The sequence below is a fragment of the Strix aluco genome, chromosome 2 (assembly GCF_031877795.1).
Source record: "Strix aluco isolate bStrAlu1 chromosome 2, bStrAlu1.hap1, whole genome shotgun sequence".
In the NCBI taxonomy this organism is placed as follows: domain Eukaryota; kingdom Metazoa; phylum Chordata; class Aves; order Strigiformes; family Strigidae; genus Strix; species Strix aluco.
This window is the reverse complement of record NC_133932.1, coordinates 135,379,489-135,404,103: the sequence shown is the minus strand read 5'-3', so window position 1 is coordinate 135,404,103 and position 24,615 is coordinate 135,379,489. Positions and strand designations below refer to the sequence as shown.

Genomic DNA, 24,615 nt, shown 5'->3' with positions numbered 1-24,615 from the left:
GCGGTTTGGCATACCTGCAGGCTATCTTAATGAAATGGTGAAACCCTTAAGGATTCTGTTAATAAAATTTCTAAAATTTTCCTCTTTTCTACCTCCTCATTTCATGATGATTTTAGGAACCCAGATCTCCCAAATCCCCATAGGGAAGCTAAAATCATCCAAAAGTGGGGTGGGAGAGCATTTGAGCAAGAAGGGGGCCACGGTGTCTCAAAATGTCCATCGCTCGCAGGGGCTTGGGGGGATTTTCCCCCACCCTGTGATGGGGGGAGGAAGAACAGGGAGAGAAACACCTTGCAGAGGGTGTGGGGGTGCCCCCCCCACCTTGTCCTCTCCCCCCAAATCCCCATCCCATGCAACAAGCTGCATCAGCGGGGCCAAGAGCTTCCCCTCCCCCCGGGATGAGGGATCCGCCCCTCCCCGCCCTCCTCCTCCTCCTCCTCCTCCCCGGGGCTATATAGAGATGCGCGGCCGGTGTTTCTCCCACTCGCCGGCTGTACCGGAGCGGGGTCCTGTTCTCCATCCCATGGCCCTGGCCGGGACCTGACACCCCCCCGTCCCCCCCTCCGCAATGAAGACCATCATCGCTGCCTACTCTGGGGTGCTGCGAGGTACCGGGGTGGGGGGTAGAGGTGGGTGCCGGGAGGATGCTGCGGTGGGGGAGCAGCATCCCGACGGTCCAAGGGGTGGGGTGGAAGCAGCACCGAAACGCTCGGCTTTATTTATTATATCCCCCTTCTTCTTCCTGCCTGCAGGAGTGGTTGTTTAAGAAGGGCAAGAAGCGGGGGAAAAAAAAGCAACGTGCAATGGCGGGGAGGCTGGCTGCAGCTTTTCTTAGGGCTGAGGATTACAGCTCTCTGCGCAGGTTTTGCTTTTTAGCGAGCTTGGAGGGTCGGGGCTGCTTTCCTGAAGCTGTTGTAAAGCGCTCTGGCTTATCTAAGTGAGTTTGCACCCTGGCAAAATGTGGGGCTGTGGCACTTGCTTAGCAGTGAGCCTTTTTTTTTTCCCCTCCTTGTGATGGTGGGAAGGAAAGTGTAGCAGTTTTATCAGCACTGCGTGGCTGGTAAAACTCGCTGTTGCAGGCTTTTGTTGTGTTCCCCACACCTACATCAGCAGGGGAGGGAAAAATTAAAAAAAAGCATTGCTATTTGTTGTTGCTTTGTAATGGGGAGTTGAAGATTCAGTGTGAAAGCAAGGTTTTATGGTAGGAAGCACAGCCAAGTTTGCTTTTATAACCCTCGGTGCTGGTAAGTCACTTCCTCATCGAGCAGGTTGGGTGTCGGTGGCTGACACTTATCATGGGTAGAGCTGCTGCAGAAGCTGAATTCTTCTTGCTGCAGGCTGAAACATGTAGGTTAAAGATGTTGGAGAGACATAGGAAATCCCAAACTGCAAGCTCCCTTGCGTGCTTGTAAAAGCAGCTCTAGGGATCTTGCAGGAATAAATTCAACAAGGCTAAATATTTTGTTTGATAGAGCCTTGTACCCCTCCTGCAAGAGTATTTGTCTAGAGAAATGTCAAATAGTGGGGACTTTGCAGGAAAATGCACTTGGACATCAATTTACCCTGTGCCTTGCGAGGGTCCTTGAGTCATAGCTCTGTGTTGCAAAAGGCTTTCTGCCCTGAAAAAGTAAACTGCTAATTCCTTCTGGGATGAAGAGACCTGTGAAATGGCTTGTTGATTAAGCAAATCATTAGCAGAGCTATGAGGACCTGAACCTGGTGAATTAACCCCTAAGCTCTTGCTTTTGCACTGTGTCCTGCACGTAGAGCTGCTGGTGTCTGTATCTGTCAGAAAGATGTGGCACCAGCCGATATGGGAGATAGATCAGTTGTGAACTGATGGGGGGAAAATATCTGCATGTTTCCCATGCTCAGATCTGGTCCTTAAAGTAACTCAGGTTGCTTATACAATTGGCAGAAGACAAGTGATATTTTGAGTTGAGAGAGGTCATTTGAATTAAAGGCATGTGAACTGTTAAATTGAGAGTTAACTGCAAGCCAAGTACAGGGAATAAATCATTCAGGAGACCTATAAAATATGTAGGGTTGACCTGAGACCTCAGTGGCCACCTTGTTGGCACTGCCATCTTAATGATGGATCTAGGACACGTGCATAATTCAAAATGGGAGTGTGGTTTAGGGACAGTGATTGGCCTCATCTCTAGATAATCCTGCTTAGTGATGGAAAGCTGTCTTAACTCTCCTTGGGTCAGTTTTCCTCTGAGGCACCTCGTGGGGGTCCTGCAGTGATATTTGTGCTTTCTTACTCATTTCTTAATGTGCTTCTGCCTGGGGAGATGGGAGATGTTGCCTTGGCGACTGCAGCATCCACCAACGCAACCCCTTGCCAGTTCTGTAGCCTGCCATGGGCAACAAAGCGCAGGACCAGCTTCAAAGCCTGCCTGTTCAGAGCAAAAGCCAGATGTCTGCCAGAGGAGCTCAGACTCAGGCTGGGCTTTGGGGATGATGACGTGGGACCCTGCAGATCAAAGATGGGCAGAGGTGATGTGGTACAGCAGTTTATGCACAGGATCTCACATACTGCTTGATCAGGTTAGGCAACTCCCCCTGCTGCATAGCATATTTACAACAAGCCCACTAGACTTTTTTCTACCTCCCTGAATGTCTTTTCCAAGCATCTTGCCTGTGCAAAGGGTTGACTTTTGTGAGGTGAGAGTCTGAGTGGCTCATGCTGTCCTTTAATCTTTAGTCTTTGTGCTTGCCTGGCATCTGGCCTTGTCCCAGTGCTTGTGAATTTGGCTGAAAGTCTGATCCTATTTGAAAACAAGCAAAAAAAGGTGCAGTCATCTGCCTCTATCCATCCCTGTGTGTATGTAGGGGAACTTTCTTGGATCCCATCCCAGTACTGCAAAAATCAGAGCAGACCTTGGACCAATGCCTCGAGTTGGATGATGCTTTGAGACCCTTTGGGTAGCGGGGTTGTCATCTCCTCATCTTGACCTGCCCCACTTTGGCTGTAGGCTGTCCAGGCACGTTCTTCCTTGTGTTTGGCAGAGCAGCAAGGCCCTGCTCCACTCTCCTGAGGAAGGATGCTAGTGTGGCCAGGGCACTCACGGGTTGTCCTTTGCTGAAGTATCTTGTCTAATCTTGTTTCATCTTACAGAAGTTTGGGGTGCGGAAGATTATTTTGCTTAACTTTACCTTGGGGTTAGTCTTAAGCTGCACCTGAGGTTTGGCAGACCTCATTTCTACTTTGCAGGGGGTGGGGGGGTGCCTGGGGGCTCCTGTTCTGTTTAGCATCACTGCTAGCTGTAGTGTGGTGTCTTTTCTTGACAAAACTGCCTGGGAGGTGGAGGTCTGGACTTGCTCATGGCTGAGCCCTTCTTCCAGAGCTCCTACATGCCTCTCCTGGCCACACTGATGAGATGTAGTAGGATGGTTCCCTTTCTCTTGTCTAAAGATATTAAGTCTTGCTGAATTAAATCTAAAATTGTTTGCTGGTCTAGGGCAGCTGGGTCTACCCTCATGGTTGTATCACTTTAACCCACATACAGCTGTGACTGTTGAGACTGAAGGCCAAGGTCAGTGCTGTGAGTAAATGTAGATACAACATGAGATAAATGTCATAAGAAATTTGTTTATTTGCTGTGCAGAATCCCAGCTCTTTTCTAAAGGGGCTGAAATAAATGTTGTCACATGTTCCTGTTAACTATGTTGTTGACCTCCAGTCACAGGCATTCTATACTGCAGATAATGTGGGATTATTGAGTAGTCTCCTGGGGTATGAGCAAACTGCTACACAGCTGTGTGCATGGCAGGATAAGTATACCCCACACTGGTAATTTATTATTCTCTAACAAATTATTCACTATCTAGTACCACTAACAACAAAGCTGGAGGTGGTGAGAGCTTGGGCTCTGCAGCGGGGGCATCTGAGTAAATCTAAAACACTGAATAACTTGTGTTGCTCGAGGGGTTTTACAGATGTCACATTTGATGTAGCAACTTGCTGTGCAGACTCCTGCTCTTGTATGGGAGGCTGGGTCCTCACAAGTATCCTCGTATTGGTCTGTTTATCTAATCTAGCTTTGTTACGCCTCCAGTGTCAGCTTCTCTGCCAAATATGTAGCACAAATTGTTCATTTGCACCTTCTGCTTTGGAGGATCTAATTTGGTTTTCTCTGAATAAGCTGTGTGACGCAGTATAATTCTTGTCCAAGAATTAGCATGCTAATTGTTTTGAAAAGGCAGCAGATGAAGCTTGGTTTTAACAAGCTTTCAGTATATTTTTAACTATCTGTAACACTTGTACTTCCTCTCAGCTAATTTATTTGGCTGCTTCTTAATTAAATGCTGTTGATTGGGTTTTCTGGTGCCCAAGTGTCAAGTCCTGTTTACTTCCACTCCTGGGACCTTTGGTTCTGCCTTGATAAATCATGGTGTTTGAGCACTTTATACGAAATAAACTGTGCTGGAACTGCACCATATGCTGTCCCTAGCTGAGTCTGTGTTGCAGGCATGAGACAGATGCTTGGTCAAACCCTTCATTGGCTCCAGGATCTCCTTGGTAACATCTCCTGCATTTGATAGTTGCTGGAATTAAATAAGTGTAGTAAACCCATCACCAGTTGAGGGACAGCTGGCTAATGTCTCTGAGCTTCCTTGGAAGGCTGCAGATAGCTGCTATCACTGAGCAGCAACGAGGTCTCCTGGAGAAGTCACTACTCTGTCTTGACAAGTAGCATCCTTGAGAGCCATGCATGGCTTTGTGCAGGGAATAAACACGCCAGGGCATGAGCTGCAGAGGGGCTCAGGACCTCGTCGGAGACCAGGAAAGCTGTTGCTAAGATCTCTGCTGTGTAGACATGGGTTGCTAAGGGTTGTGACCCCAAACAGTTGGGCTGTTCCATTCTGAAACAGGTGCCCTGGAAAACATTCCAGGGGCTGCACTGGGTGGCCAGATCAGGATAAGCAGTAGAAGATGGAGGCCTGTGTTTCTCCAGGATTCAAAATACTTTCTTGGGAAAGACTGATAAAAAATGTATACCAAAGGCTGGGGTATACAGTATTCTTCATCTCAAAATTAATCATACTGTGTCTAATGGGTCTTATTAAACTTGTTTATCAGGCTAACGTGTTTCCTGGAAGTTAGAGAAATTGCCTTTCCTATGCTTAATTCTCATTCAGGTTTTAAATATGTGAATGATGCTTGGTGTGGGCCTACAGGTGAGCCCTTAAAAGGAAGGGGTTTCTTTAAAAAACCTGAACCCAGTTGGATTATTCTGCTGTGGTTGAGTCCCCCAAACAGATTTCTGTTTTGTCAGAGTTGTTCTGCTCTCACCAGTAGCCAGCCTTGTTCTCCAGAGCATGGAGGATCTTCTCAAAAATGCCTTGTGGCTACCACAGCTGAGGGAGAAAGGAAGCAAGGCTTGTGTGGAGGGTTGAATACATAAGGCGTTAAGTCTGACATGATGAACAGCAAGCTCAGGACTGGCTGGAAATGGCTGTTTTGGCACTAAAATTTGTAATTGCCCAGCCTGCAGTTGATGCACTGGGTCCATCTGGAGCATGCAGGTTGTTGGTGCAAAGGTAGACCATGCACAGGCAGATGCTCTCTGCCTCTTCCCACAGTCCTTTCTATTGCCACTGGACTCCTTTTACATTCTTAACTGGGGATTAAATGTTATTCAGCCCATGGTAACTACTGGCTTTTCTGGTGTTGGGAATCTTGATCTCTGTGAAGGATGTTTTTGCTTTCAGCAAATAACTGACCCAGGACACCACTTGTCCAAGGGCAGGTGCTCAGCTGCCTGCCCAGAGCTGTCTGCCAAACGTGTGCCTTCCCTCTTTCTGCAGGAGTTGAATGTTGTCACAAAAAGCTTAAGGTAGTTCTGGAAACAAGCTGACTTATGCTACTCAATGCTGGTCTATTTACAGGGCTAGCAATGCCGACAATTTGTTAAAGCATCTAGAAAATGCTGAAGTACAAATTCTCATCTGGAGGGATAACAGTTGCTCTCTTCGGGTGAAGAGGATAGGGATTTAGCTGATCCAAGGCTGGAGTGTTGGGTTCATCAATCCAAAGATGTTTTGGTAGTGTAAGTGCAGGTGCTGGAAGGATGAATTACATGGGGCTGGGCTTTTATTATGGATCACAAATTATCTCTAAGACTTTTGGTTTATTTTGAGGCCAGTGACACCACCATTGCTAAAAGTTTCCTTTTAAACTAGGATCTAGTAGTCCTCAGACCCATAAGGTCTGTCCATGGGACATTCTGTAAGGCAGGTTTTTGGGACAGCAAACTCCTCGAGCTGCATAGAGGCTGTCTCTAGGCTGTGGCCCCTCAGCAGGAATGACGGATTTCTCTTACCCTTAGGTGACTATGACTTTGTAAAAAAAGGGGGTGGAGTTTATCACACCCCAAATTTGGGGATTTACTGCCAAATGTGAAGAGATGAGCATGGGATTTCCGAGTCTTCCTGCTTAGGTACTCTAGTGTTGCAAATCAGTGCATGGTGACAGTTTAACTCAACACATTCTCCTGTCTCGTCTCAAATGGGAGCGATACTTGCTGAATTCACTCTTAACACTGTACTATCTTATTTTGTAAAGAGCTGCCCACAACTCTAGCTGCTGCTTCAGACTGGATTGGTGCTGGAGGTCTCAGTTTACTGGCAGTTGCAGTGACATGATCCATCCTTGAGCAAAACTTGGTCTGCTCGGTGTAGTTAATGCCCAACCCATTGGTAGGATTGCTCAGTCAATGTAGATTAAGCAGAGCCAAGGGTCTGAGCTGGATGGGCTGGCTCTAGATTTAGGCTGCAGGGTCTGCTGTGGCTCCCTGTTGATGCCTTTTACTAGCAGAAAATGCTCAGGGAGGCATGTAGCTGTCAGTGTAGGGACCATGGACAGGCTCAACATTAAATAGGATTTATAGAGGGTCAGCAAAAAGCTGCAAAACTAATACAGCAGTTCTGCAGGTGCAGCTACTGTGCATGAATCCTATTGCCTGGACTGTCAGCAAGGGCAACAGTTAGCAAAGACTGCAGAGATGCTTCACATCTTTAAAGGATGCATTAGTGAAACCTGCTTTGTAGAAACTGCCACAGCTATATCTTCTCTCTATCTAGAGAAGATGGATCTTATCTATATCTATAGACCTCTCTGTCTAGAGAAGAGGTTATTCTGCATGAAACTTTCATCTGACTAAGCACGAGCACTTGCTATGGTCTCACCACCCATTTGGTATCATAGCTGCTTAGCAGCATTGCATCCCTTCTAATAACAAGTTGATCCTTGAACAGAAAAGAAAATATGTAAACACATCTCCTGGACTGTCCATAGGCCAGCAGCTTGATTTGCATTTTAGCCAGTTATTATTGTGCTTGTGAAATAATTTAATAAAGAGAAGTGAAGGAAGAAGCACTTGCAAGTGCTTCTTTCTTGAGGTTGTTGAGCATATCAGCAAATGCTGCAGTGGGTGGTTCCTCATATAGAAATCAAGTCTTTCACTTCAGTATTTTATTTAGGTCTCTCCCCACTCGAATAGCTTAGGCTTCTAAGAGTGTCTTTCAACTCCTTCCTTCCTCATTTACTGCTTTAGAAACACTGTGATAGTTTTCCTTACCCTTGGAGCTGTGGATCCCTGGTGTCAGGGGTTGAGCTGTTGCTCAACCAGCCCTTGAGCTGAGTTGTGTAAGGCTGGAGTGCAGAGCTTTCCTTGAACACGCACGTAGGAGTTCTGCATCAGACCTGGTGAAGGGTGGGTGAGCAGGAGCTCAGGCCACAGCCTCGTGTGTGCTCACCTGTGGCTTGGGACAGCTGATTTTTGTCTTAGGTGAACTCAAGGGTTTCCCTGTTGTCAAATACCACTTCCAGGAATTGGCAGTTTGAAGTGGGGGCATGTGTTAGGACCATGTGTTAATGTCCTCTGCACTCTTATGGCTCAGTGAACAGAGGCTTGCTCAGGTGGGAGCTGGTGTTACCCATTAATCCCCTCCTGTATCCCCAAAACAGCTGGATGTTTGCAGGCAGCAACCCTTCCCCTTCCAGGATGCTTAAACTCCGTGGGAAATATTAGCCTTGGACAAACCTTGCTCTAAAAGCAAACTGATTGAACATTGATTTAAAAACTCCTATTTGAAAGGAAAATATTAGCTTCACTTGGTGTGCAAATGTAACTTTATTTCTTTTTATTTTTCTTAGGCACAGGATCGAACATTCTTTCTGCTCTGCAGGATTTGTTTTGGCTGTCTAAATCCAAAGTAGAGAAACAACTCCAGATCATCTCTGTGCTGCAATGGGTTCTCACTTTCCTTATCATGGGCAAGTAACACTTTTTTGGCCTAAAGCAAAGTTTTTTTTGCCTCAGTTCTGGAAGCATGTTAACATTTACATAAGCATGAATTACTGGATGTGTATTGCAGCAGGACAGTTCCTTGGGGTGTGTGGATATTGTAAAGCATGCTCGCATACTTGGATATTTTGGCAAGAAATGCCTTTACCAGGCTCTAGGAAACATTGGAGCTATGGCAGAACCTAATGATGTTTAGCTCCTGTCCGTGTCTACCATACAAATAAGACTGAAGCAACTGGAAATCTTTTTTTTTGTGAATGTCCGCAGAGAAGAAATTTCTTAGAAACAGCTGGGAACTGATGCAACTGATGGCAACAGGAGTGCCTTCCTCTTGGCTTGGTCTCCTTCCAAGAGGTACCAGAGATGGGCACCAAGTGTTTGTGTTAGACCAGTAAAATAGTAAAGACTGCTTGTCTCTGGGTGCTTGTGTTATGTGAAGCCTCAGGCTGCTCTGCTCCATAGTATTGTTAATTAAACTGGAGAAAGACTCTGATTGCAGTCAGTCAAGAAAGTCTCACTGTTTCTTCCCAATTTAGTTTTTGCTAAAATGGCAACATAGTTTGTGGGTGGGATCTCTGGCACCCTGGTGGGGCGGCTGGTGTAATGTATGGCAGGTTTGTGTAGCTGTGGAAGAAGCCTTTTTGGTGTGGGACACAGAAATCTTGATGCTCATGAAGTCTTGCTCTTGCCTGGTGAAGCAGCTGCCCTACCTGGAGATATTCTAGAAGAGAGAACTGGAGAAAGCATGAAGGGGAGGTTGAGGTACTTTAAAGCAGGTAGCTTTAGAGGAAGCTGTGTCAGCCCTACATAAGGGGTTTTTAGCTAAATCCGATTTGATTGAGGTTTAATGACATTGGGTTGAGACTAAGGCTTCAGTAGAGAAGGGTCAAAAGGCAAGGGTCTCCTAATACAAGTGTAAATGAAGACCAAAACCTGATACAACCTTGTTTTCTTCTTTCTTGGCCCTATCCAGGTGTTGCTTGCACTTTAATCCTCATGTACATACTGTGCACAGATTGCTGGGTGATTGCTGCTCTATATTTAGCCTGGCTGGTATTTGACTGGAATACACCAAAGAAAGGTAAAGATTGCGGAATGGATCCTAACTGTTTAGGTGTCCCTCTCCTCATATTTGGACCAAGAAGCACTTCCTTGTAATGGGTGACTTCCCTTCTCAGTGGAACTCGGCTGGATCACTGACCAAAAGCATTACTCAGTGAAGCGTACAAATGTCAGCTCTCAGCATAAGCAGTGGCTGCAGGTTTTATTGATGCTGAGGGTAATACAAAATCACATTTGCTAATATCATGCCATCAGTGGCTTTTGGCAACATATTTATTAAGCTGAGGGTCTTCCTGTAGGTCAAAGATCTACGTAAAGATTCAAGATGCTGCTGTCCTCTCCAGCTCTTGCAGGGTTCAGATTATGGTGTGACTATTAAGATGTGGCTCTCCTACAGAGTCAGTGTTGCTGCAAATAAAGCAGGAAACTTTAATTTAGAGACCACCCTGTAGACTGCAACTCTGAGAACCCACTACAGCAATGGCAGTGAGCTTTGATGGCAACTGCTTTCGTAGCCAGATGAGCACAATTCTCTGTTGCTTCAAGGCCCTGGAATCATCCAGGATTTTGGCCTTTCCCAAAGGATGAATGTGAGGTTACCACTGAGCTGTTTCTACCTTGAATTGTCCATTGCCCAGCTACAGCAGATTATCTAGTCAGATCCTATGCTGAATTTGTAGTCAGACCTTAATTAGCTGGAAGTACCCTGGAGTCCTGAGCATGGCTGGTTTCACCTGATTTTAGTGAAAGATGCAGGTGTCCCACTTAGAGGAATGAAATAGTTTGCTGTGTCACTAGAGAAATCAAGAATCTGGAGCCCTCTAGGCTTTTTGGGCACCCATGTGGAAAGAGCTTTAAAAACATGTCAGGTTTTTTTCTCCAGGTGGAAGAAGATCCCAGTGGGTGAGAAACTGGACTATATGGAGGTACTTCAGGGATTATTTTCCAATAAGAGTAAGTAACAGTTTAACTCTATGCATTGGGACTTAACTGTTTTAGACTGATGGGAAATAACCCCTGTGGAGATGCTGTAGCTACACTCATCTGTCTATCGTGATACTGAACTGTAAGCAGGATGTGGCTGGCTTACCATTGCCATACTACTGCTTGGAGTAGCTGTGGTTCTAAACTCTGAAGTGTATCACCAGTGATGGTATCACGATTTGTAGAAGCTGCTGCTTATCACCAGACTTCTTGAGGCGATCTGCCGTGTAGCAATAAGGCTCCCTCTTCACCCCTTCAAGTTCTCTTCTGTGCTGCAGCAGTCCTGTGTTGTGCCTAACCCTCCCTGTGTTCCCCTGTTGTAAATCTAGTTCAGTTTTGGTCTGTTTTCCAGTTACGCCCTAGGGCAGTGGTATATTGGGTGGGAATCGCTGGGAACCCTGTGCACCAGAAGTCCTGCCACTTCACAGGGAGCAGTGGAATAGGCTCTGAAGTCTATCTGCTTTGGGGAAGGGGGGTTTCCAGCAGTGGGAATAGCTCCAGATCTCCAGCTTGTAACTTGCTCACTGTATGCTTGTATTTTCCCTGCTAATTCAGGTGTTGCAGACAGAGGACAGGGCTGCCAGTCTGCTCTGGGGCCTGCAGAATTAGCTGAAGGACTTGGAAGGGAGCAGGGGCCAAATTCAGCTAGGAGGGAACTTGATCCTCTTTGGAAGGACACACAGTTGAAAGGACTATTATGTAAGGCTGTTGGCAAGTTTTATTCAGCCTGAGCAAAATGGAGGGACCTTGCCATGGCTTTTGATGACCCACCCTGCCCTAAGATAGTCCAGCCTCAGAAGCAGTAAGGAATCCAATTCCAGTAGGAAGCCAAAGTGGTGTAGACTAGATTTCTCCTTTGCAAAGTCACTTGAACTCTCAGGGTGCCTGAACATGCTGCTGGTGAACACTTGCCACATTCTTGCTGTTATTATCAGGTAATTCTTGGCAAATGTAGGTCTCCATGGAAAAACACACTACAACTGCACAGGCTGCAAGTGGCTGGTCAACCCAGGTGTCATAGCTAATGGAGAACAGATCATGTTCTAGTGTTGAAGGATGAGTTGTCCTCTAGTACCAAGTCTTCAGTACTGCAACAAACCCTGCTGCCTTGATATTGCTGAGGCTAAAATGGGAGAGGTCCCCCAAGGGACTTGGTTCAAGAGGGTCCCCAGTAATGGGCTGGTCTCCTTGTTTCACCACTCCTTTGATGGTGTATTTAGCCCCTGTCCTCGTGGAGACGTACTCTGCACCAGCCATGCAGGTCAGATCCACTGTAGATATTAGAAGTTTGCCAAATAGTTGGGTTATTCAGGTAGGTTTAGAGGTGAGATCGGGGAGATAAACTGAACTTCTGCTCTTTTAGGTAAATACTTGCTAGCTCACATAGTCCATTTGCAAGAATCTTATGGCTGTAATTCCTTTGTTACTGAAGGGGTAGAGTTGTGCAAGGCTTATGGAGCCCACAGGGAAATGATATGCAAATGTAGCACATGAGGGCTGGCAGCTGTGGGATAACGTGGGGGAACAGCCAGCTGGCTGCATGGTGCTAAAGACCTGCTACAGGGATCATGGGGCTGTGAGATGCTGGAGCTGGTTGTCTGCAATTATGGGCATGAATATAATTTCTCGTAAGGAGTGGTACCAACTGCCAGAATGGCTTGGGCTTGAACTTGCTAAGAGCATGGGAACTCCTTGAATAAGCTATTTACCTGTCTTCAGTCAAGAGGGAGGCTGGTCTAGAGATGGCCACTTCTTTCAATCTGCCTGCAGAATTCCCCTTGACTGGATCCTGAGCTGTCTGTGTAATGGCTTAGCAGGGGTTGGTTTGTCTCCCTGGCTCATGGTTTGTAGGGGTGGTCATCTGCTGCACCCCATCCTGTGCCATGAGCACCACAAGGGCAGATCACAGCAGTGACAGCCTTAGCAGTGGCACTTGTAATGCTAAACTTGGCTTTGGCAAGCTCCTCAGTGGCTGCAGATCTAAAGGCCAAGGTTTACTTGTACCAAGCTGGCGTGAGCTCAGGATGCAGGCTGGATCTGGCCAGCCTGAAACACCACCAGCATCGACCTCTGACAAAGCTCTGTGTTAGAACTTGTGGCTAGATCTGCTGCATTCTTCTACAGCTCTACCTGCTGGCAGCAGGCTGGCTTTAGCAGAGTAGCTGCGTGAGAAGCAGGCTTGGCTCTGACGTTTTTATGATGACTATGCTTGGTCTCCACCTGAGCCAGCAGTGCCCCCCATCCTGAAACAGAAGTAGGACTGTTGTACCTGTAGCTGGAGATACCAGGTTGTGTTTTGTAATACCAGGTGGATTTGAGAACCAGCCTGAATCTGGCTGAATTCCTCAGCATGAGCAGAGGTTGTCCACATCCACTGGGGCTTTGTGCAGCTGCTCTGACAGTAATAAGCTATTTTAGGGCACTAGAAGCTTAAGTTTGTCTGCTGCTTAGTGACTGGCCTTGCAAAATAGTGCTTTAAGATAAGCAGTGCGTGAACCCACTGAGGAAGCTGCCAGTGAGCTAAATCCTGGTGCTGAGCTGGCAGGTAAAGCCCAAGCTCTTGGCAGGGTGAGTGTGGTGCTGTGGGCCTGGCTGGGCTCAGCCCCACTGCTCCAGAGGCAGGCAGGGTCCCGGCAGCCTCCCGAGCACATCCTGCTGATCTGGGGGTGTCATGGGGGGAGTGCCACAATCTAAAGGTCTTGTTTAGGTAAAGAAGCCATCCCCTGAGCATGTGAGCACAGCTACTGCTTATCTCCGCAGGCAATAGCGCTTCAGATAGTGAGGACTGCAGACCTTTGGCTCACCTTTATCAAGCAATGAGCATTTCAGATGTGTGCAGCGAGACCTTCTCCATCTCCTGCTGAGATGGGAGAGTCGGCAGTGTGCCAGAGCAGGGACTGTTGCGAGACAGTGACTTTCTTGCAGTGTTTTGTCTTGCACTCTGACTTGGCTGGCTTCCTGGCAAAGCTTCTCCTTAGTTGTTGATGTAGATGACCTACAGAATGGACATGGAGGATTTGGTTCCTGTATGTGATGGAGTGTAGTGGTGGCATTGAGAGGCTGGAGGGGTCTTCAGGTCCTGGCCTGCATTGCTGGGAATGTAAGAGAATTTCTTCCATAGTGCTGCTGGGTGTGAGGGAGCTAATTTCAATTGTTTGGTTGTTTTGCAAGCTTAAATGCTCACTTGTGCTGCAGGATGAGCTCTAATTTTCTGCTTTCTGCATGCTTCTGTGGTCACTATGCTGCTCAGCTTGCAGGTAGGCTGAGCACCCACCTTCACTCATCTTCATCCTGCCCTTGGCTGGCTCCTGGTGCTGAGCAGCAGTGTCTCTGCAGTCCCCTTTCTCCACACTTGAATGTGCTACTTACTCATCCCACTCCTACAAATAAAATTGGCAATACTGTTCTTTGGGCATATCTGGCACTCAGGTTTGAACACTAGGGTTTTTCACCATCATTGACCTGCTTTATTGCTTCTGTAGGCAGTCTTAGATCTGTTTGAAGAAATCGATTATTGCTAGAGCAGATGGATGGACCTTTACTCCCACTGAAACAGGTTTGGTCTTGGACAGCAGCTGGGAACAGGCATGTTAGTGCAGTGGGGTGAAGGTCCAGCTTCAGTCCCAGCACTGTAATGGTCCAGCTGACATGCAGCAGGGACACACTGCCTCTTGTCTCATCATGGGAGCAGTGAGACTTCAAGGAGCTGAGGGCTGTGTGGGACTGGAGAAGACCTTGAAATCAAAAGGAAAAACCTCTTGGAGGTTCAGAAAGCTGCAAAAGTGTTGTTGAATGACAGTTACAGCAGTTCCTTGGGCCAACCTGGTAAGGCAGCCCAGCAGCTCAGTGTTTACTTGTCAAGGGGATATGCAAGAAAACTAGTAGTGAGTGATCAGCCTCCTAAGGAAAGCTTCGATCTTGCCTGAGACTAGAAATAAGTGATTACAGCACTTCAGAAATTCTGGCTTCTAAATGAAATGTAGGGAGACCTGAAGGCTCTGCCTCTGGTGTTGGCAGGTCAGACCCTGGGTTGAGCTTATGCATTATCAGATCGAAGACCTGTACCACTTGCAGATAAGGGCACCAACCTGTCTCATGCCTGGCAGTCTGTGGCTGCCCTGGCTTGACTTGGGTGGAGGAAGACATCTTCACCTTCTGTGAACCAACAACCTGGGGAGCTGTCCCTCAGTGACAGCCTGTGTGGGACAAACAGGGGAAAAGCACATATATATGAAAGCCGGGCTTTCATAGGACTGCAAATCCCTGTTGTGAGCACTTGATTCTCACTGAGTCTCCAGTGCTGCCCTTCTGCCTCGCCATGGGTACGCAGGTGAGTTGGTTCCCTGCATTCCCTTTGCCTTGCTCCCGCACTCCTTGTGCGAGGGGTGTGGGTGAGTGTGGTGGGTATCACCAACCCTTTGCCTCCATAACAGGAGGTCTTGGAAAGCAAACACAGAGCGATAAGGCTGCTGCTTGGCTGGGGCTTGTACAAGGTATGCAAGCAATGGGCTGCAGGTGAACCGGGTGTCCTTGCACATTGTGGAGTGGCTGGAGCAGGGTGCTTGCCATGGCTGGCAGTGGCAGAACAGCATGTCTTCAAGAGCAGATGCATGGCTCTGCCAAGCTCAGCTCACAAACACCTCATACTCCAGAGAAGGACAAGCTCTCTGTTTCAGCCAGCTTCCTTTTAATGCAGCTGTGCTTGATGCAGGTGAAGGATGAGGCTTGGAGCCTGGGAACCACCACCCTGCTCCGACAAGAGCTCTGAGGAGGGGTCTACCACTGGTCTAGCCACCAGACCTTCAGTCTGTCCTACGACCGAGCAAGAGCTGACAGATGGAGGGGTTGCTTACCCTATAATTGCGCTTTTTGCCCTTCAGTCTTTCCTGGAGAGTGATTTCCAGTCTGTAGTCTGGGAGCCCTGTTTGTCCTAACTGGTCAAGGGCCAGCCCTCTGACCCTGGGGAGTGAAAGCAAAGCCATCTACTAATTGGGCAAGAAGGGAAAGGGGAGAAAAGATGTCTTGGTGTGACACAGGCCATGGGGGCTCTACAGAGCTGCTGCAACGACAAGCATCTGTGCACTCTTCCTGGAGCCTGACGTGACCTCAAAGCTAGAGGAAAGCATGGAGAGGGGTAGTCAACTTGCTTAACCTGTTGCTGTGTCATGTCTGTATTGCAGCTGCTGTCTTAAATAGCGCAAGTGCTGTAGCCTTATCTGGGGACAGTGGTGGGAACGTGGGGAGGAGGGAATCAGATTTCTGGGCACGCCGCTTCAGCATGTCGCAATGGCACTTCAGCTCTCTAGCAGGATTCAACAAAATGGACTTGCTGACTGCCAAAGCACTTCTTGGCTAAGACAGTGGGGTACGTAATGGTGATGTGACGTCTTGGAAATCTGCGCTTTTTCCTATAGGAGCTGACAGTGACCTTTGCATGTACAATTTGAGAAACGGGCTGCAGTTGTTCAACACCTCATGCTGGAGGTGAAACTGGGGCTTATAGGTCCCAGTCTGAGAGCTGCTGGGGCGTTGCTGCCAGCAAAACCAGGCACCGTTGCAGCCTGGAAAAAAAAAAAATTGTCCCCCTTTATGTAGGGTGATGCAGTAGTCCTGTTGTATGCTTACTCAGACCATTTGTGTACTGCTAACAGAGTCAAAAAAAATCCTCTGGCAGTAGTGGTACCCGGGCATGGGTTGTGCTGTGCAGAGCTTAGGTTTGGAGTGTCCGTGCTGTGCAAACAGATGAGTAAACGGTTAGGAATATTGCACAACCCTAAACCAATATGACCACTGCTCCTGGAGCATGTCCTGCAGAAATTGGAGTGCTGCTGTGGTTGGCTTGAGGTGTCTTGTTAGCCCTTTGGCATGTAGGCCAGAGCAAAACCTCTTGAAAGGAGGGATAGTTTCCAGTGGTGAGCCACCCTTCTGCACGTTTTCCCTCTGGGATGGTGGCCAGTAGGCATATCAAGTGGTTGGGTCTTTTTTCAGGTATTAAGCAAACTTGCTTCTGTTACGGGACATTGATTTTATTTTTTCCCCCCCTCATACTGGGATGGGAGCCACTAATGTGGTGAGAGCAGGGCCTGGAAGGAGGCGTAGCTGTGGCTATAGGGCCATGAAGAACTTGGTTGGTTTGGGCAAGAGGCTTGCAAGAATACCTTTGAGGGGAGTAGAGAGACAAAGAGCCCAGGTTACTGCAACCCAACCCCAATTGCTGCTTGTCTGGCAGTCTTCTCATGTCTAAGATCAGCCTGTTTATTCTGCTCTCTCTGCTGGGGGAACTGAAGTGGCTGCTCTCACCACAGCCTCTGAAATCCAGGATAGCCCATCCCTCAGCTCTTAGGCTGTTCTCCCTGGTGGGAAGAGAGACAAAAGCTGGGGACTTTGACTTTTTTTTCCCTCCATTTTTAATGATTACCTGAAAATATCTGTCTTCACATGAGGTCACTCTTTTCTTTCCTAGCTGGTTAAAACCCACAATCTGCTGACCACCAGGAATTACATTTTTGGGTACCATCCCCATGGCATCATGGGCTTGGGTGCCTTTTGCAACTTCAGCACAGAAGCCACGGGTGTCGGCCAGAAGTTCCCTGGGATCCGACCGTACCTTGCTACCCTGGCTGGGAACTTCAGGATGCCCATTTTGAGGGACTACTTAATGTCTGGCGGTAAGTGCAAGGCACGCTGTGTTCCTTCTCCTCATGCCCTTGCCTCTGAGCTGCCTTCCCCTCTTTCAAGTGAAAAGCTGTGGCAGAAGCTCATGTAACCACTTCTCTCTGATTGCATCACACAAACGTCGCTTTCATGTAGCGCTCTTATCAAGTGCTGTCACGCATCTGGGTCTTGTGGTGGTGACAGATGCCCTCTTCATGCAACCCCATTTTTAGGTGCCTTCCAAGAGTAAAGAATCTGGGCTACTGCATGGTTTCAGCCGCTCAGAAGAGCCCCTTCCCTACATATATTGCTATAGATGGGTCACAGGGATGAGGCAGTGCTAGAAGTTTGCTGAATGACATTAATAGGTCTGTTCTAATGGATTCCCCTATTTTAATGGTGGAGGCCTTGTAGTTTATGACTGGGTAGAGGAAGCAGTGTTGACAGCCTCAAGAAACCCTGTTCTTGTATGGCCTGAGCTTCCTTTTCAGAGTGAGGATGTCTGTTGGTTAGGTAGATATGAGGAAGTAATGTTTAAAGATCATGAACTGAAGAGTCCAGTACCCTGTTTGCTGTTCCTGGAACAAATTCATCAATAAATTACTTTAAAACAGGTATCTTCATATAGTATTTTAGCTGAACTTGACTCATGGCTGGGGAGAGGCTAGGAGTAGCTGTAATTGGCTCTGACTTGCTAGGTTTGACTGTTTTGAAGATGACTGCCTTAATTTGGTGAGGGAGAAGAAAAGCAACTGGAGCCGGTGCAGAAAAGGTGTTTGTTCCTGTCTAGGAAGGGCAGTATTTCAAGCTGGTTTCTGTCTTCCCGCACCAGATGGAAGTTGCTGTGTGAAGTCTGTAATTCCCCTAATCCGGGAATTCCCCAGGACAGCAGAACGCAAGAGGTTGGGATCTGATTTCCAGTCTGTTGTGTCTGTAAACTTAGCCGTAAATTTTTCATGCAGCATCAGCCTTTCTAGTATTTTTAAAAAAAAGCTCAATCTGCCCAAGATGACTGGTAGACAAATCTTGTGGCCAGCCAGAGCTGCTTCCCTCCTTGTTTAGAAGGAAGATGGGAGTAGACATTAGCAGCATCACTGCTGACAGGGCTGGCTTGGCTATCCCTGAGCATTACGGTTAAATCAGTGGGAAATTCTGCTGCTTCTGTACTTCACACCTCCAGTCTTGCTTAAATCTGATCTCTTGGACAAAGCTAACTCTCTGAAAGCCATAATTTGTCTTCACTTTCCTGTACTGGCATTTAAGGGTGTCACTACAAAGGCTTTAACATCACTTGAAGTGCTGATAGTTCCCTCGATCCTTTGTTTTGTGGATGAACCACTTCAAGTGAAATCCTACCAAATATTAGTGTGCAATGCCCATACTTAGTTGGTTTACAACCGACTGTTGCATATTACAATGTTTTATAGCCTACTAGAGATTAGAGCTACAGCAGGCATCCCCTAAGGCATGAGGAAACGGCCAAAAAACCCTATCTACTGTGTAAATGTGTTAAAGAGCACAGCTGCCACTTGTCTGCATGTCTCGTTGCATTTTGTAGAGGAAGAAGTTCAGTGGCTAGCATTGTGAGCAGTAGCAATCTCCTGCTCACAAGTGTGAAACGGCTGAACACAAATCTGTGCTGTCCTGTTATCCAGGGCTGTGTAGTCAGTGAGCCTTGGTGTGGAGAATGGGAGAAGAACAAAGGCTTCTGTCTGTCCTGTAGAGCAGCAAGCATAGCCTGAGCCTTTCAGAGGAAATGCGGTCAGAGATGTAGCTGTGCTGAAAGAAATGAGTTTTTCATCTTCAAATCCATCTGATCTGCCTCAAGGGAGGTCTGCTCCCCTGTGGTCTGGAGCTGGGATTGGGTGGTGACCTTGAAGCCCAGATACACATGGAGGCTTGCAGACTTGCCCTGTATAATTCCACAGGACTCCTTCATCATTTAGGTCTTGGCTCAAGTGAGGACTACTATGAGATGTGCAGAATCAGCTTCTAAAATTAAATTGTGTAATACTGCCCTACCTAGTGCAATGACCTCAAGTACTCGGGCATGTTGTGTGGATGGGAATGTAAATGATGGCATCTCGCTTCTCCTTGACTTATCCTGGCCAAAAATGTGAGGCATGAGCAAGCTCTGGCGATAACGGTAGGATGAAAGCATGAGTTTCAGGAGTAGAGAATCAAACTTGTTAGCGTTTTTAGAGCAATAAAGTAGGAATTAAAGGTACCCTCTTTCATTGCTCTGGATAGTAAGATTCCCTGGAGTGGGGATTGGTGCTTTAGGGCAGGGATTGCTTTGTAATATTGAAGTGCTGTGACTGGTAGTGCAGTCCTGTCCCTTCTGGTATGGGATAGAGGGAAAGACCTTCCCAGACACTTGTCTCAGAGTATGGGCTTGGCTGAGCACTCTGTCCCATACATCCATTATTTCCCAGGACAGCAAAGGATTGCACTCTTGCCATGCAAGAGCTTCATGTTATTTCAGAAAAATAAATTATTTTTAAAATGAACTCAAAACAGATCTGCCTCAGAAAGGCTTATCTGTATTTTATTGTATCACTAAAGCATCTGCCTAAAGGTCAACCTATTCCACTGCTTGGTTTTGCCGAGGAGCTGGTCAAATCTAGACTCTCATCCATCAAACACAACTGCTTTGCTGCCCCAATAAGGGTAAACCAGCTTCTACTGCAACCTGAACTTGGAGGGAGGATGTCTTGTGATGCCAAAGGCAAATGTTTTAAGCACAGAAGAAAATGCTTGCTGAAGTCTTTTGTGTTAAGGGCAGCTTTTTGAGCTGCTGCTGGTGGAACTTGTCTGTGACCAAGTCTAGTGCTGTCCAGGTCTGTTAACTGCTTGTTTAGTTGAGGAACAGGTTGCCCAAAACCACGCCCAAGCCTCTCTGACCACAGGGAAGCTGGACAAGTCCAGTTGCAATCAAGGCACAGAGTTTTTGGTACAAGTATGGCAAGTGGTGTTTTCAGGGTGATCTTAATCTTGCAGCTTGAGCCTTGTGTCTGTTTGCTGGACATGCAGGTATATGTCCTGTGAACCGCGACAGCATAGACTACATCTTGTCCAAGAACGGCAGTGGCAACGCCATCATCATCGTGGTCGGAGGGGCAGCGGAGTCCCTGAACTGCACCCCAGGGAAGAACTCTGTGACACTGAGACACCGGAAAGGATTTGTGAAACTGGCTCTACGGCACGGGTAAGAGACAGCCTCAGTACTAGAGCAGTGCTGCTAACACAGGAAAGGTGCTCTCCTCCCCTGAAGCAGCTGATGTCTTGGATGGATTCTCCCTTCTGCAGCCTTGCTGTGTAGTGTGGATGTATGCCCAGAGCACCAGCGACAGGGGCCTGTCCTCTGGCTTCTGCCCCTGAGCAGGGGACAGGGTAGGAAGGTGCCCGGGAGAGGCAGGTGTCGATCACCTGCATGGGGCATCCCCTGTGCAGCCCGTGATCTCCAGGGATGCCGTGTGTCTGAAATGGGATGTCCACCAAAATCAGAGATGAGAATAGAGGGAAGCACGTTCATGGCCTGACTGAGTAGCGTTTCATGGGCCCGTGGCCAGTACAGTCCTCTTGCATGCCTTAAAGTGTCTGCTAGATCGTGTCAAGTTTGGCTGACTGATGTCAGTACTGTGTGCTGAAAACAAAGCTCTGGCAAATGTGCAGCCTGCAAGAGTCCAGGGCAGTGAGTGTGATGCTGTAGTATTGACTGCAGACCAGGGATGCGGGGTGCTAACATCTTCCCATCTTTCTAGAGCGGACTTGGTTCCTGTCTACTCCTTTGGTGAGAATGAAGTGTACGAGCAGGTGATCTTCGAGGAGGGTTCCTGGGGAAGATGGGTTCAGAAGAAGTTTCAGAAGCACATTGGCTTTGCTCCATGTATCTTTCATGGCCGTGGCCTCTTCTCCTCCAACAGCTGGGGGCTGTTACCTTACTCCAAGCCCATCACTACTGTTGGTAAGGTCTTGGTATAAACACGCTGGGTGCTTCTCTAGGTAGTGGCATACTTGAGCCTATGCCATAGCCCTGCTCTAGCTTGGTCTTGGAGTCTTGACTGTAAAACTCTGTTTTCCCTTCTATATAAAACCTTCTAGCACAGCTGAGACTGAGCTGGAATAGTTTCCATGGGCCACAAGCCTCTGATCATGCTCTACTGCCAGCCAGTTTTGCAAGTGAGCTCTATGGAGGAAAAAGTGCTGTAGCTGCTCCCTTCTCTGGTCTTGGATGGCTAAGTGAGAGGCAGCAGGCCCCTCCACACTCCTAGGACTGGTAGTGTGATGCTGTCTGACAGCTGAATCTTAAAGCCACCGCTAAAATTTCCCTTTAAGTCTTTCCAACCCAAAGCAGCAAGGCTTTGAGGGAGAGAAAAAAAAAATGCTGCTTTTGCTTTGTCAGTGTGTGCAGGGGAATACACAAGAAGTGCAGCTTTTAGTCTTGGTTCCTGTTAAGCGAGGAGGGGTTTATCACTCTGTAAACAGAAGCAAGTGGGACTTCCCAACCCCCTTGCACAGTAGAGGCTCTGCACTGCTGGCATTTGTGTAGCTAAACCGGATCTGAGTGTTGCTGCAGACGGGATGAGGGTCCTGGCGGTGGGACAGTTTTGCTTCAGAGCCCAGAGTGAGGCAAGAATGAGCCAGAATGAGGCAAACCTGCTATAATGGCAAGCTGTGCTATGCCGGGGTGGATGTGCTGAACTGCCTGTGGCCATGGAGGATAAATCTCCAGGCTGTACTGGAGCGTTCACCCTAACATGTGGATCTTTCCCTCTTTTTATCAGTTGGGGAGCCCATCACCATCCCTAAAATCGATAACCCGTCCCAGAGGGAAGTGGACTTCTACCACAGCATATACGTGGACTCCCTGATCAAACTGTTCGACAAGTATAAGAGCAAATTTGGCCTGCCAGAGACTGAGGTCTTGGAAGTCAACTGAAGGGACTGGCTCAGCAGCACCTCCTTCTCTCGGAATTGACTCATCTTCTCCAGGAGTCCAAGCTGTCATCGTGTACTTGAAAGCATGTGTGGGTGTATGTGTCTCTCCAAGGAAGTGTTTAAAGTATTGCTAGACCACTTTTAAAAATAAAAGGCTTTATTTTGGATAAATCCCGTTACAAATGTCTTTCTATCCAAAAAAGCACAACCCTGTTGCGTGAAGATTTGGCTGGGGGAAATGATTGCCTTTGTAATCTGCCCTAGAATGCTGTTGGATTGCCAGCAATGGATTAGTAGCATTCCTACAGCTATTGTACCCACTAGCGCAAGCTATTTTGGGAGAGCAGGATCCTTCTAGTTTTCAATCAAAGTGGAAGGTTGATTTGACTGGGATGGCAGTATGACAGTCATGTTGCCCAAGAGCCATGTTGAGACATGCTTACACAGCACAAGGGCATTTCTGCTTTGGAAAAGGCCCTTCTGAAAGCACAAGCAGGCTCCCAAACCCCTCGGTGTGGCACCTCCTGTGGATGGAGCAGGAAACCAAAGGTTACGAGTCTGCTGGACCTCGAGCTGTAGTGTGGTGGATACTCTGGTGGTTGTAACTTCACCACTTGTATTTTGAATGTCAGTTTAGAAGCAGGGCTGTCCCAGGTGCTGCTTGCACAGAGGCATGGAGCTGGAAATATGGGACTCCATGGCCACAAAACTCCAAGGACAAGTTGTAGGAGCGGTGGGATGGTGCAATCACGTGGCCCCGGTGTTGCAGACCCTTAGGGTAGCCTGTAGGGGTAAATGCAGTGGGACTATTCATGGAAGTGTTTTGAATCACAAAGGCATTTGGGGAAAGCTAGGACTAACTTCTGCCCAAAGATGGCTTTTAAATATTCCGTCCAGGGAATGTAAAGGAGTAGCCTTTTCACCCATAGGATCTAAAGTGAGTGGCTTTTTAGGTGTTTCTAAAATGTTTACGTGGATGTTAAGGCTGCTTGTAGTGAGATTTCTTCAGAGTACAATGTGTTTTATGTGTAAACCTGAAACATTGCACTACTTGCATGTCTGACCTGCCTTTTCATGGTTCAGTTGAGTGTATTTTGAGCTCCAAAACGTGCCTTTCTTCCACGCAAGATGATGGTACTTCACATCCCTGGAATCTTGCCTCTACAGACAAATGTTCATCTGTCATATTTGATAGACTATTGTATTATGGAGTATCAATTTTTGTACAAATTTCTAGAAATAAACTTGGGCAAAAATAGTGGGCTGCTTTGGTCTCGTTGGTGTTGCAGTGGTATGTGGCTGGGTTCATGTTCCAGCAATTGTTTGTGTGGCTGCAGCTGTGCCTTGGCTTTGCTGGGGAGAGAACTGGTCTGTCGGTACAAAAGCAGACCCACACTGCTCTGCATTGTCCCTGCATGGGACACCCAGGACAGGCTGAGCAAATCTCTGTGGGCTTAGGGTGGGTTTTTGCCTGTTGGTGTATAAGGAACTAAGGCAGCCTCCATCTATGGACCTCCTTTACTGAGCAGATAAAGTTCATGCCCTGGTGCTCCTTTCAGCAAACTACTTTGGATTTTGTTGCTGCCTAGCACGCAAAGAGCTGGACTGCATCTCTGGTCCTCAGCTGAGGAAGCCCTTCCAGCTCCTCTCAGAGCCCTCGGCCTTCTACCACTGGCGGTGCAACATGCTCCAGCAATAGCACAGGTTGCTGTAAAGTTCCTGTGGGTTCTTTTAGCAACAAGTGAGGGTTTAACCTCTTGCCTGTGGGACTGGGGCTGGCCTATGAGCTATGGAAGTGGTCTGTCAGTGCTGGCTGACTTTCACAGGCTGGCACTGCTGCCCTTCAAGGTGAAAGCCAAATGTACTCTTTGCCCTTTTCAGGCTTGACCAGGGGAGTTTGAAAGTCCTGTTCCAGAAGATAAACCTGCTGTGTTGTTCACTTCCCCTTTTCCTCACCCCTGATAGAACTGGTTTGGTTCTCTGTTTTCTGCTAGCAAAAGTTAAGGCTGGGTTTCCAGTCTGGAAATGCGTGGCAAGAAAAGCCATGAATACTCTGCCCAAACCATTTTTGACAGTTTGTGACCAGACAAGACCCTAGAAACCACCCTTAGCACAAACTGGTGGAGGTCAGTTCTTGCGGAGCTTTTTCCAAGCAATGTTTTCAATTATCAAGTCTTATATCAAAGCACAGCTGCTGCTTGCAAATGCCCCTAAAGCAGAGGAGGGAGGGAGTTACTTCAAATAAAGATCTACTCCTGCAAAGACCTGCACTAATGCATGTCCTCTAATTGTCCATATTGCAAGGTCAGATCAGCTCTGCCCAAATCTCTTGCCTGTGCTGAAGTCCTATTAATCAAGATCTAACAGGAGATTGACACGGAATATTGTTCTTTTCTACTTATTTATCACCACTCTATAAAAGAGAAATTTTCCTTTGATCTCATCTTGTGCCCAAGGTAAGAGCCCGGGTCTGAAAATATTCGTATTTGTTAAAGATACTGTTAACAGTATCTTTATTGACTGAAAATTTGCCGGAGAAATTGTTTGTTACTGTGTTGCATGCTGTTTCCACCCTTTCTCTCTCTCTTTTTCTGTCTTTTGTGCCCCCAGAAGACAGCAATATTGAGCCATGGGGTGGTGTGAGGGGCTGTGTCAG

The 24,615-nt window shown here is 47.5% G+C and overlaps 1 protein-coding gene across 2 annotated transcripts; it reads left to right on the top strand.

Annotated features, from left to right (window-relative positions):
• Positions 1 to 489: 489 nt before the first annotated feature.
• LOC141919924 (diacylglycerol O-acyltransferase 2) lies at positions 490 to 23,217 on the top strand. 2 transcript variants are annotated; one of them, XM_074816506.1, is made up of 8 exons: positions 490 to 608; positions 8,168 to 8,287; positions 9,292 to 9,399; positions 10,264 to 10,334; positions 16,828 to 17,032; positions 20,052 to 20,226; positions 20,783 to 20,985; positions 21,806 to 23,217. In XM_074816506.1, exons 1-8 carry the CDS (start codon positions 569 to 571, stop codon positions 21,958 to 21,960), a joined length of 1,077 nt encoding a protein of 358 aa, XP_074672607.1. In that variant the 5' UTR covers positions 490 to 568; the 3' UTR covers positions 21,961 to 23,217. The 2 variants fall into 2 exon arrangements, with proteins under 2 accessions (XP_074672607.1, XP_074672606.1); XM_074816505.1 differs by having other exon boundaries at positions 500 to 629.
• The last annotated feature ends 1,398 nt before the right edge of the window (positions 23,218 to 24,615 follow it).

Bases quoted from the DNA above. Each gene is read 5' to 3' on its own strand.
- LOC141919924 (XM_074816505.1), top strand. From the start codon at position 569: ATGAAGACCATCATCGCTGCCTACTCTGGGGTGCTGCGAGGTACCGGG. The intron at 630-8,167 runs GTGGGTGCCGGG...TATTTTTCTTAG, and splicing joins TACCGGGGTGGGGGGTAGAG to GCACAGGATCGAACATTCTT. The intron at 9,400-10,263 runs GTAAAGATTGCG...TTTTTTCTCCAG, and splicing joins CTGGAATACACCAAAGAAAG to GTGGAAGAAGATCCCAGTGG.